The sequence below is a fragment of the Haliaeetus albicilla genome, chromosome 1 (genome assembly GCF_947461875.1).
Source record: "Haliaeetus albicilla chromosome 1, bHalAlb1.1, whole genome shotgun sequence".
Taxonomy (NCBI): domain Eukaryota; kingdom Metazoa; phylum Chordata; class Aves; order Accipitriformes; family Accipitridae; genus Haliaeetus; species Haliaeetus albicilla.
In genome coordinates, this window is record NC_091483.1 from 84,603,764 (window position 1) to 84,616,173 (window position 12,410).

The following is a 12,410-nucleotide window of genomic DNA, read 5'->3' on the forward strand; positions in this document are numbered from 1 at the left end:
GCTGTCAGTACCAAGAAGATGTCAGGACACTACAGTGAATTTGCAGACAAAGTAACCAGAATCGATGAAACCAGATGGAGCTGGGAAAGCCTCAGCGCCAGGGAGGGAGGAATTTATTCTCGGCTCCACTCAGCAATAGAACAAAACAAGCTGTGAGTTACAGCCCCTTCTTCCCTGCTTTCTTCTCAAATGCCTTTGCACTTTTCTCTCTAGGTGGGTTTAAGACACCAAACCTCCCTCTTTCTCATATCGCTCCTGAAGACCTCTCTCTAGTATGATTTCTGGGATGCCACCAGCTGATCAGTTGTAGAAAAAACCCTTCCAAATGTCAGGTTTGTTGTTATATTCAATGTCACAGCAAGCAAACTTGGAGACTTCAGCTTCCCCTTGCAGAAACAGGGTCTCAGTTATTCAGCGAGAGATGTGCAAGCATCACCAATATCTCACAGCCACAGGGTTATTCTGGGATTATCCTACAGGACCACCTACTTCTAGCCATGTGAGCAGCAGGCACCCACCACTGCCAGATGCCAAAAGACCTCTAACTCAAAGCCAGTGTGGTTTTGTGCCCAGGTAGGTTGCAATTAATCTGCTTAAAACTTGGATGGGTCCCTTTAGTTGAAAGCACAAAGTGGAAGAAACAAAATGAATGTAAGAGCTCCTTGAAAAAGAGCCTCCCCGCAACTGCCCCAACCTTCCCACTGAATAAATCAGACAGTTGCTCGCAGTTTCTTCTACAGTAGTGGGATGGGTTCTCTTCCAATGGTTCTGTCTGCCTTTGCAAAACAAAGTATTTTGTGTTCTGGCATCAATACTTCATTTTCTTGTTGACACCTAACACCGAAGTCTAGTAACAGAACAAGTATGAAGACAACAGCTATGTTCCTTGGTCTGGTTTCTGCCAATGACATGGCATGACATGGATCTGAAATTGCCAACAATGCTCCCATACTCATTATGTTCATCTCCTGGAGTTTCTTTTACGCAACATTTTTCAGATGGCATATGAACAACCCAGCCAGGTTTTGGAAGCTTCAGCCTAGTGGTTTACTTCCAGGTCCACTCAAGCACCAATAGTTTTTAACTTGTATATTGAGATGCACTTGAAATTCTACCCTAAATGTTCATTTATGCAGATGACATTTGCTCAGACATTCAGTGTCAAGCTTTTTCTGCCCTAGAGGACATCTAGAATTCAGATTTGGCAGCCATATTCAGCTACCGCTGTAATTGGCACTTGAAGCTGAACATTTCAAAATCAATTTCATGCATTTTCCACCTCCACAGCGCCTGCGAGACGTGGGAGCTGAGTGCCTCTCTGACTGGGCGCCCAGTGAAACGTGATCCACATCTAGTCTATCTCGGCATTGCTCTCGATAGACTCTGGCTGTGCCATGACCATCTGATAAAGTTGTCTGCAAGAGTCGAGACCTGCCAGGATGAGACCTGGGGATCTAAAGTTTAAACCTTGCAGTCATCTGCTCTTCTCTCTGCTGCTTGGCAGCAGAGCATTGTACTCATCTGGGACCTGGACCTGCCTGTTCCTCCCCTACTTAAGTCAATACGCAATTTCATGCAAACCTGACAGAGGGGCTGAATCTACCTTTCTACCCCAGCTCCCCCTGTGAAGAAGTAACAGCGCTCCAACATGCAATGTGTATTGACCCTTTCACCAAAACAACTGCATGATTTGCAACCTAAGAAATTGTCTTCTTGCAGGACTCGGCAAGCTGCAAGCGTGCTGTGGCCATGCAGACAATGTGGCTTGACTTGTCCATGGCTGCTAGGTAAAGATGGCACAAAAAGAAGCAAGAACAGAAGAAGGAAATTCTGGATAAATGCTCAGAGAGGATGTAAAGAAACATGCATTTACATATTTTCAGAAGAGCCATCCCAAAGATGGACTTCCACTTTTGTGGGGCTTTTTTTGAAATTCAGAATGGGGTAAATTCCTTTCTCAGAAGGAGATGCAAAATCTTTATAACATTGCTGCAGCAAGAGAAGATATGGATGCAAAAACATTCTGAAATGGTTAAAATGTTTAGAAAAGCAGGAATAAGAGCTTATGCTTCCAATCTGTAAGTTGAATTGATGCTCACAGGATTTACAGGCTCCTGCTTTCCCTGGAGGTGCCCCGTGGAAAGACTGAAGCCTTGAAACCCCAAGCAATCCCAGCACTTGGAAGCTTTGGAGATGAAGTTCCCAAAACTTCCAGTGCCGTGGCAAAGATTAAACCATCCTGGCTACTGCTGGCCATCCCAAGGCTTCAGGGTCCAGTTCCACCACGTGGCACCTGATTTTTCCCTGGGTTTGCAGGCTCCCAGCTTGCCCCAGACGTGCACACCAGAACTAAACATCACGGACACCCGGCTGCCCAGGGGCACCCTTGCTCTTTTGGGAGAATACTTGCAATCCAGTTTGGGGTGACCCATTCCTGCGGTCCGTCCTGCAATGACAAAGGGAGCTCCTGCCTGCGAGGAGGCGAGTGGAGCAAACAAAGGAGAGTAAATTGAAAGCTGCTTTTCTCCCAGCAGCGCTCTCTCCGAGGGCCAACACCAGCAAGGCTGGGTGCAGGTGGCTTTTAGCAGCTCAGAATTTGCCATCTGACCGTTTTGATTTAAATTCCACTTTCCATCGCCTGCGTTTAAAGTTCGGTGCATGGGCTTTTACAGCAGCAGTAATGAACCTGGAGTTCAAACAGCACATGGCGAGATCAAAAATTGCCAGAGCGGAATGTGTCCCACAAATACAAAGCATGGCTTTTCATTCATTATTTTTTCCTTTACAGAGAGGTTTTACAAGCTGTTTATTTTCTGATACAGTGTTGGCAGACATGTGGTCGGAGGAGAATCAATATCAGCACAGTGGGATGTATTTTCTTAAACGGTTTATAGGGGGGTCTTTGCTTTTTCAAAGGGGGATAATTGAATGTAGTACACACTGTACTTTTGATTTGTTTAACATGAAGCGTGAAATGGGTACAGCTATGATTCTGTCAATCAGTTTAACTATCGAGCGATTCATTTTGAAGCCAGGCCTCCTCGCGGGGATAGTCTGGCTCAAGGGATGGTGAATTCACTCAGCATCTTCCCCAACGAAGCGCCAGTTCCAACCCAGGCTCTGCTGGGACCTTGCCAGCCCCACAAAAGAAGCTGGGATGGGGGTCCCAGGTGAGCTTTGTGGATGCAGATGGTCCCAGTGCAGTGAGGTGTCTTTGTATTCGAACAAACACCGACGTTGAGTTCACAGCGGCAAAGCAGAGAGCAGGGAAAAAGACTCGGGGTTGGGTGGCTGAAGGGGTTTGAGCTTTCAGGGAGGTGTCACAAAACAAGACCGAGTCTCAAAAGCAGACACACAGATCCAACAATACTCCTCTTAATCTCCAGGTGATGAGCAGGAAATTTAAGAGAATATGACTCCCTCCCCTAAAGCATTCCTTGAGAGCCAGTCCAATTTTCACCAGTGTTTTTCCATGTAGGCAGCCGAACTCCATCCCTGTTTCCTTCCCTCTGTGCAACTCCCAGTCCACATCTGATCATCACATTGCACTAACTTATCTAAGGAACACTAAAAGCAACAGTCAGCTACAGATGTAGGAATGAGGGGGCCAAAATCACATCCACTTTTAGCTCCCCAACTGAGTACACAGCTCTCATTAGACTAAAGGCATCTTCACCCTGAATCCCAAACCAAAGCTTTTCTTCCCATCTCTGCACCAGTGGTACATCCCAACCCATGTTCCCCTACATGTCTCTCCTGCTTATCCCTTCAGGCACTTGGAGGCAGCTCCTTCCTTTCACCCCTCTTTAGGCCTTCTGTGAAGTTACTGTACAGCATGATGCCCACTATGCTGTGCTGGAGACCAGAGGTGCATACCCAACCATCCCCGTGGAAATACCATCTCCATCTTTGGAATAACCCTGTTGTTGAATAGGCATCTTGGAAGTCCCATGGAAACTGGAGAGCACTTTGACGCTGCTGCCCCAATATTCAGCTGCCTCCAGTCCAGAGGAGTCTTTCCTGGGGGGTCAGTCTCTCCAGACTCTTTATACAAAGCCACCTCTAATTCTGACCCCACAAATGTTGTATTCAAAATGTGGATTTTTTTAAACCAATTTCCCCACCTGTCCACAACTTTGTGTTTCAAATAACACAAAGGTAAGGCTGAGCTTTGCATAACTCCATTTGTGCTGCAATTGTACAGGTCTTAGATCATGCAGCACCTTTCACCCCAGAGTTACTATGAGAAGGTAGAAACGTCTCTCCAGGAACACTCACCTTTTTTGCGATGTAACACATTTGCTCAGCAGGGAGATAGTCAAAGGGGAAGACGAATCTCCAGTTGAAGTTGCCCTCTCCTCCCATAGACCTGTAGTGCACATCTGTCTTCTGCTTGTTCTCCTCGTGGCCAACCAGCCAGCTGCAAAATGCAAACACATTGCATGAAAAACTAGAAACACACCAAGGATTTTGGAGTTTGCTCAACATCCCAGAGGCCATGAGCAGGCAATAAAGTGTCTCTCATCCCTGTGGCTGCTATCTGTAGGGGTAACCTGGAGCCCATAGGAGACTTGAGAGGGAATGCAACAGTCCCTGCAGTGTTGGGAGATGAACCGGTGCTGGTGGTAGCAGCCTGAGCAGCTCTGCAATCTCTTCTCCTCCCTCCCCTGTTTTTTATGGATGTTTTAAAGACTCAACAACACCTTAAGCTCTGTCTTGAAGTTTCACTTACCCATCCATAAGCACACATCAGCTTCTAACCTGCTTTGGTGAGAGCTCCTCTCCCCTTTGCAGCCACCCCAACAAACTGACTTTGTAGTTAGCCCCTAAACCAGTCCTGTTGATGAGGCAACCACGCTAAAGGACCAAAGGACCATTTTTTTCCCTCTGTTCTCTGTCAACTTCTGAGAGATATTATGTGAAAGTCCTAAATGGCCAAGAAGTTCTTCCCCGGGAAAATCCCAGAGTGGCCAGACCTTGATGTGGCCAGGGTGGTTCCCAGCCGCTCCTGCTAGAGGCAGCTCCTCGCAGCACAGTTTCCCTCCTGGTCTAAAAGAGTTTGCGGTGGTCACTCCACAACCAGTCCAGGGGCAAAGGGAAAACTTTCCATAACAACTACTTTTTTCCAGCTGTGAGTTTTGAAACTGTGGGGTTTTTATTCTGCCCTCTTTCCCTGTCCCAGATTTTTCAGTCTTCAGCAATCAACAAAACAAAACAAAACAAAACAATAAAACATGTCCATTTGTGTATTTGGAGCCCTTCTGGAGGAAAGCCAGAAGATTCAGAGGGAATCTCTAATGAAAACAATTATCTTGCTTGATTGTTTTCCACTTAAATTGAAAATAAGGCTTTTTTGCCCAGCTATACAAATGATTCCCTCTTCTCCAGTGCCTGAGAGGAGCACATAATCCACCCCAAATGTGTTGTGGGAGACAGGGAAGAGAGGTCTACTCAAGGTCATCCTACGGTACACATCACATGCACATGTGCTACACGCATAGCGAGGGCTTGGTGGCAGTGGGAATTGTGTGATGAGGTTACACTAATAATACTTAAACTGTGGCTGGATTATTTGATTTGATCTGATAGGATGCAAATGGCAAGCCTGTGTATTTATCCACATCCCTCAAAGCTTGGCAGGGCCCCTCGGAGGATGCAGTGTGAGCGCCCTCTCCTTGCAGGCAAACAAAAGGACAAATAAATGGCTTGATTTGGATGCCTCTTTAGCACACTTTTTGGTTTTTTCTTGCAGAATTTGCAGCATCCTCCTCACTGCAGGAAGGAGATGCCAGAAATCAAAAGCATTCAAGTCACGGTGCCCCAGAATTAAAAACATAATGTAGGAATGGCCATGGGGACCAACCAAAGGTCTATCTTGCCCAGTATCCTGCCTCTGACCAGGGCCAACAGCAGACATCCAGGTAAGAGTACAGGATTGGGGCAAACACATCCTGGTACCTTCCCAACACATCTCTCCAGACTCCAATAATTTGCAGGTCAGAGATTTTTCTGAGCTATAGAGAACGTTTTTGTACTTAACAGGACTGGGTGTATTTTTAGCCCATTAATTCACCCAGTATTTTTTAAATCCATGCAATATCCAAAGGCAAAGTTAGGTTCTTAAATCTAAGAGGCAACTTTGTTCTCAAAACGAGCACACCTCCCTCTTTGCTCAGCACAAGTGTAAGATTTTGGAGGACCCAGGCCACCCTTTTATTTAGGAACCCAAAAGGGCATGCAGGTGAGTTTTAAAGATGCCACATAACAGTACATAAATCTTAGTAGTGGTGGTTGGTTGGAAGGGGACTCCGGAAACTTCTAGTCCAATTGGGTCAAAGCAATACTGGTTTTACATTGAAATGTCTTAAAAAACTTGCAAGATGATGAGTGAAAACCTCCCACCTCCCGTGTGACCTGGTTCAGTGTTGGTCCATCCTCTTGGTAAAGTAAAACTTTTAATTTGGAAATTTGACTATGAAAACAATACAAAAATATCCTCCATCTATGACAGTGACAGGGAGGGCTGTTAACTCAAAAAACCATCTTCAGTTCCTAATGAATATGATTTACCCACGCTACCACCCTTTTGTATGCCTACAGCACAAGTCTTTAGGAAGGGAAGGTCTCTCTGAACTCAGCCTTGCACAACCTAAACTTGGTTGAGACCTCTTCATGCTGTTATAAGACTATCAATAAATAATTGATTAAATTAAATAAAATAAATGGCAACTGCCTCAGGCATAACAGAAAAGCTCCTCTTTCATTTACCCACCTAACTGACCGACAATAATTTACATATTATGTAGAAGATAATGTCCAAGAGACTGAGATTACAGCCCTGGCCTTGCCTAATGGGTAAAATGGAGAATGAACCGGCAATAGCCTCCTCAGAGAAGCACTGTGAGATGTTCTGAAGGAAAGCCACAGGTAGAAGCTCCTTATCCATTGAGTTCACCCTAAAGTAGGCTCCAGCCCTGCTCAGGAGGCAGCGGTGGATGGAAGGAAAGGTCCCCACCAAAGCAACACCACGCCATGGTGGTGAAGGTCACTTTGCCCACCGGGTCCCCTGTCTGTAGGACAGATGCTTAAGCACAAGAAGGACCATTGCCTCCCCTCCCAATAGGATTATTCAGGCCTTATCCAGAGATGCTAATGATGCAGCCACTTAGGGGGGGAAGACGAGGAAGTTGAGCAAGATTTTTAACTCATTTGCAGCATTGTGAGATTTGCTTGGTCATTGGGGATGCTAAAAGCCAGGCAAGGGCTATCAGCAAGCGCTGGATGCTCTCACTTTCCCGGTAACACCCTGCAAGCACTACTATTTCAGAGCCCCAAAGTGCACAGAGCAGCTTAGCTGGAGCTGATAACAATGCACTTGATGTGAATACCAGGTAAGCAGCACGCATTCTGGATTTACAGGAGGAAAATTGGGATTGTAAAAAAGGGATTTACAGTCTGTTTCAAAATCCTACCTCTTCCTGTCCATAAATCCAAAGAACGCACAAAATAAGTAAGTCCCTTGGCTGGGATTGCACCATTTTACACAAGATAAAACATAAATGGAGTCAGGCAGAGAAGGGAATGTGCCAGAGGAGTTACTGCTGGTTGCCACATTTTTTTGTGTTTCAAGGAAAAAAGGGAGTTCCAGAAAAAGCAGCAATCCAAACAAGCCAACCTATGTATGTGGAACAAGCCCATGGCTGTCCCGGGAGAGGAGCTGGGAAGGAGCCGGCAGTGGAAATGCAGATTATGTGCCCCTCTCTCCAATGGCTAGGCTGCTTCCCCACATCTTATCTCTCTAAATGTAAATATTGTCATGGTAGCATCCAAGAGATGCAAAGAAAAACTTGACGTCGTGAAGCAGTTATGAGCCCAGCAGAGACGTGTCTGCCAAGAAGGTGGATCCATAACTGGAGAGGTGTGAATGGTCCCTTCATCCCAGTGCAGCTTCGTGTCTGCCACAGTAATGTTCTTGCAAAGGCCACGTTAACTCCTTCACTGCTGCTCTTGCGCCTTCGGGCTATGGTACCCAGCGGACACAGAAGCAGGGTGGCTTACCCTTTGACGTAGATGTCACTCATCTTCTCCCCTGTGATGCTGAGGTCATCGAGGATGACGTCCTTGGTGTTCCAGATGATGCAGCGCAAGAAGAACCTGGACAGTCCCGGGAACAAAAGCAACATGAGAGGGTGGAAATCTTGGTCCAGAGCCCACCTAGACAGCCTGCTTGTGCTACTCAGCTATTTAGCTGAAGGAGCTGAGACATGACTCATCTTTCTCTGAAGATGAGCCCACGTAGACATTTCTCAGCTGGGTCGGTGAATCCCTCCCCATCTGACATCTCCAAGCCCTCTCCTTAACCCTCACAAACAGAAAGTGCTGGAACCAGCACCGCACTGAGTAAGAAATGAAAAACAAGTTACCTCTTGGCTTTGCGTGGCGTGATGTTGAAAGGGGGGCCAGGCTGACCCAGAGATTTTGGAAACAGGTCCACCCACATCTGCAGCTTTCCCTGTATGGAAGGAAAGACATATGAAGCCTGGTAAGCCTCCTAACTGGGTTACCTTCACGTCCTCAGTAAGACCTAGTAGTGGAGAGAGAAAATATCAAGTGCTCCAGTGCTCCTTCTTTGAAAACTAAGGTTTCCTGAATGGAAAGGTGTCATTAAGCATTATATTAGAATTATTTTAGTGATAGCTGGGTATATGTTAATGGCTTGCAATATATAAGTGGTTGATGTGGATAAGCTGAAGGTGCACTCTCCATGGCTGACTGACTTTACATAGGGACAGACTAAAGACTAGGTCCGTGGGAGGTTCCATGGGAGAAGCAAGCAGCTCACCTGTCTTCCATGGTGTCACCAGCTGGACAGCTGGTTTATGGGTTTCTGACCATGGCAGTGGAGGATGGGATGAGGAGAAGGGAATCTAATTCCACGTTCACAAAATACTTCTAGGGAGAGAGCAGCAGAAATGCAGCTGAAATCTCAGGGGGGGTGTTTTTAGGTGGTCTCTTTTACTGTAAAACACCAATGGGTGCCAATAAAATATTTTATTGTGCAGTCTCGAGGGTTGAAAGAAAAAAAAAAAAGCCATCCTTTGACAATCAGCCCATCACAGAAGGGTTTGTGGTTTGCTTGCTTTTTGGCAAAAAAATCTTCCATTTCAGCAGAAAACTTTAAAAGCCCAACCTGGCTTTTAGCTCACTACAAACAGCCTGACAGAGCCAGCCTGTTCTGTGGCTTTGGAGCAGGTCAGAGCCATGCTTTAGGGAACTGCCCTGAATGCAGCAACTACTGAGTCACACAGGTTAATCCCCTGGACCCAGCATCACCCCCATGGATACTCTTGGTTAGAAGCACCAGTGCAGGGCAGACCCTGATCGCTCTGCCCGTATGCAACCCTATGTCACAGAGGAATTCTTCCTACTCTCCATGGCTGGTCCAACAAGACCACGACACCTGTACCTGTAAGTACAGCACAGACCCACTTGCCAACCAATAGCAGCCACCTCCTGCCTCTAATCATCATTTTCATTGGGTGAATTAACACGAAAAGATGTTAGAGTAGTTGCCAGTGCATTTACTTCTGCCGACAACCCTCCTCTCCCACCGCTGGAGTGGTGGTCTGGTTAAAAATGAACCACAGAAGGGAAAAGGTTGAAGCAGTGCAGATCAGTGGCTGTGCACATTTACAGCAGCTGCAGAGCCGGTCTCTTGAAACTGCCTTTGCAGTGCAACTGGAACATGTATGACAGATGATAATTAATCATTTTGTTCTTCAGGAAGCAGCATTTTTTGATCCAAATGCATAAAGTACACATATGTGTTAATCAAGGAAAAGGGGTTAGGCCAAGTACAGATACCTGGGTTTTGATTGGTTTTGGATGGAAGCCCGTTTAGTTTTCATTTGGCTTAAACACATCCAGTCTGCAACAGTACTAACACTTTACACCTCCAAGGGTGGGTTCGTGCTGCAGAAATCATGCTGCTGCATTGCCAAAGGAGCCTGCGGTATCATTACCATCGTAGAAGAATTCTGCATTAAGATTTTCAGATCAGAAATGGCTTTCCCACCAAAAAAAAAAAGAAAAACAACAAAAATAAAAATAAAAAATTGTGACCAAATGCTGATGAAAATGAACACAGGAGACTGGAATCGATCTCCCAAGCACCCTGAGCAAGTCAGCCACGGAGCTGAGCTCCAGCCTGTGTTTGATAGCCAGTGCTCTGCTCTGTCCCACAAGCTGAATCCCCTCCCTGGGAACGGCCCATCTCCCGGGGCAGGTACCCCCAGCACAGCTCCACAGCGAGCCAGCCACCTGGTTAACGTTGGATGGAGAGGAGATGATGCTCTCGGTCTTGCCTTGGACACGTCACACCACCCACCTGCTCGATTTCTGGCTGGAGAGGGCTGTACAGACGTCTGGTCTCCACGTGCTCCGGCACCAGCCCTTGCTTCCTCAGGGCGTACAGGGCAAGACGCTCCTCCGCTGGACCCAGGTGGGGGTTGAGGGGTTTGCCGTCCTCTGCCACAGAGCAGACAAAAAGCGGCGTCACACCGTGCCAGGGCTGTGCGGGGCCGGATTCTGACCGCCCGGCGGGAGCAAGCACGAGCCCACCAGCCTCGCTGCAGCCAGGAGCGAGCAGGAGGAGCACAGCCCTGGTTTGCAAATCCACTGTCATCACAAACCCTCCTGGGCACAGGGCAACCCGTTCCCAGTGGGACATGTGGGCAAATCCACCCGGTGGGACCTGCGGGCACACCCACCCAGTGGGACCTGCGGGCACTCTCGTGCAAGTCCCCCCCCCCAGATCACAGCAAGTGAAACACTGCAAGGACCAAGTTGAAGCAATGAAAAGGGAGAGTCCAGTCTTTGACCCTGCTCGAGGGTCCAGGCCCCCTAAACTCAGAGCAGTTGGGGCTGCAGGGTCCCCAGCAGCCCTCCAGCCCATGCTGCTGCTCTGCTGCCATTCCCACCCCCAGCAGAGGTTTATCTAACGTGTGATCAAAGCTCTTCAGGGAGAGGAGATGAAAGGGTCTGCTCCAGTGCAGTTTGCAAGCACTCGTGTGATGGATATTGTTTAAATCCCATCATTTAAAACCATCCAGGATCTTCAGCTGGGCAGAGAGGAGTAGAGCGGGACTGAGCTCGCAACGGGGTCCTGCTTCTTCTCCGCTGGGTTCAGGGTGAAAGACAGAAATGAGAGGAAAAGGAGGGCCATGCAGACACCACCAGCACAGCTCAGTGGCTTGTCCTAGTTGCTGCTCTGGTCCTCACTGCTCCCACTGGGGTATTTGTGGTCTTTCATCCAAGCAGGCTAATGCACGACAGCCACAGCAAACACCTAGCCATCCGTGAGTAGACCTGAAACCATCTCCACCTTCTCAACCCGCTCCACACGAGACCCTCATTCCTTCACAAACAGGTCAGACAAGACCTATCAGTAATGGACATTTTTGCCTTCTCTGTCCCAGCATTCAGGGTCCCTGTTACATCCATCCAGGGATAGAAGATGGCCAACTTGGCCTTGGCTGAGCCTGCTCCTGCCTCCCCATCCCACATGCCATGCTGGGGCTGGTGGAGGACATCACCCCCGAGATAGTTCCCTTTCAGCCACAGCATTTCAAGGCCATGTACCTTCAAGGACCTTTGAAATGAAATGTGCTCCATAAATATTATTACAGCTCTGCAACTTTCAGGTGATATATCCCAGCTCCTTTCTTGGCAATATCTTGAAGTGGTTAACTTCAGACATATGGGCTATTTCCCAAGCAGTGGAAACCTGGCGTGCGTGTGCGTGTGCGTGTGTGTGTGTGTGTGTGTGTATGCACAGGAAAAAGAAAAAGCCCCTCTCAGAAAACAACAAATGTGGGGGTTATGGAATAATGGTCCGGGTGCAGTGCTTGTAAAACCCATGCTCTCGTGTTTAATAGCTTCACTTTATATCGCCAGGTTCAGATCTGACATTGCTCTGCGAACACAGCTGGTTTCCAGATCTCCTTGAGGTCAAGCATCAGACTTTGTTCTGTTTTTTGAACTGATTGCCATTAAAGCAGAGGAAGGTGAAAGGCAGGGGCTGGGAGAGGGGGGAAGACCCCGCTCGGTTTAACACCTTTCCAGCCCTTGCTGAAAACCTTTCACATAACAAGAGGCTGCAAAGGAGCTGTTGCTTCCCCACTCCTCCTCCTCCTCCTAACCGTGAATTTGTGCCTTGATTCCCAAGAGCAGGGAGAGGGATCAGTCCTGGGTTGTGCCTTGCCTCATGCCTCCGCAGGCCAAATCCTCCTTGATGGCTCTGCAATACTGTAGTGGCCTTAGTAAAGTCAAACTGCAGCTCCTGGGCCACGTACAGCAGGGTTTCACATCCTCCCTGGGCCAAAACCCCCTTTCCATGCTTTAAAGCAGAG

General features: G+C 47.7%; 1 protein-coding gene across 11 annotated transcripts in view; it reads right to left on the reverse strand.

Annotated features, from left to right (window-relative positions):
• DYSF (dysferlin) overlaps positions 1–12,410 on the reverse strand; it is a 106,160-nt gene that overhangs the window by 17,868 nt on the left and 75,882 nt on the right. For all 11 annotated transcript variants that reach the window (XM_069797408.1, XM_069797358.1, XM_069797391.1 and 8 more), the window contains 4 exons: positions 10,388–10,527; positions 8,424–8,512; positions 8,059–8,154; positions 4,279–4,420 (listed from right to left, as the gene is read on the reverse strand). In XM_069797408.1, coding sequence (XP_069653509.1) covers positions 4,279–4,420; positions 8,059–8,154; positions 8,424–8,512; positions 10,388–10,527 — 467 coding nt within the window. The remainder of the gene's footprint in view (positions 1–4,278; positions 4,421–8,058; positions 8,155–8,423; positions 8,513–10,387; positions 10,528–12,410) is intronic.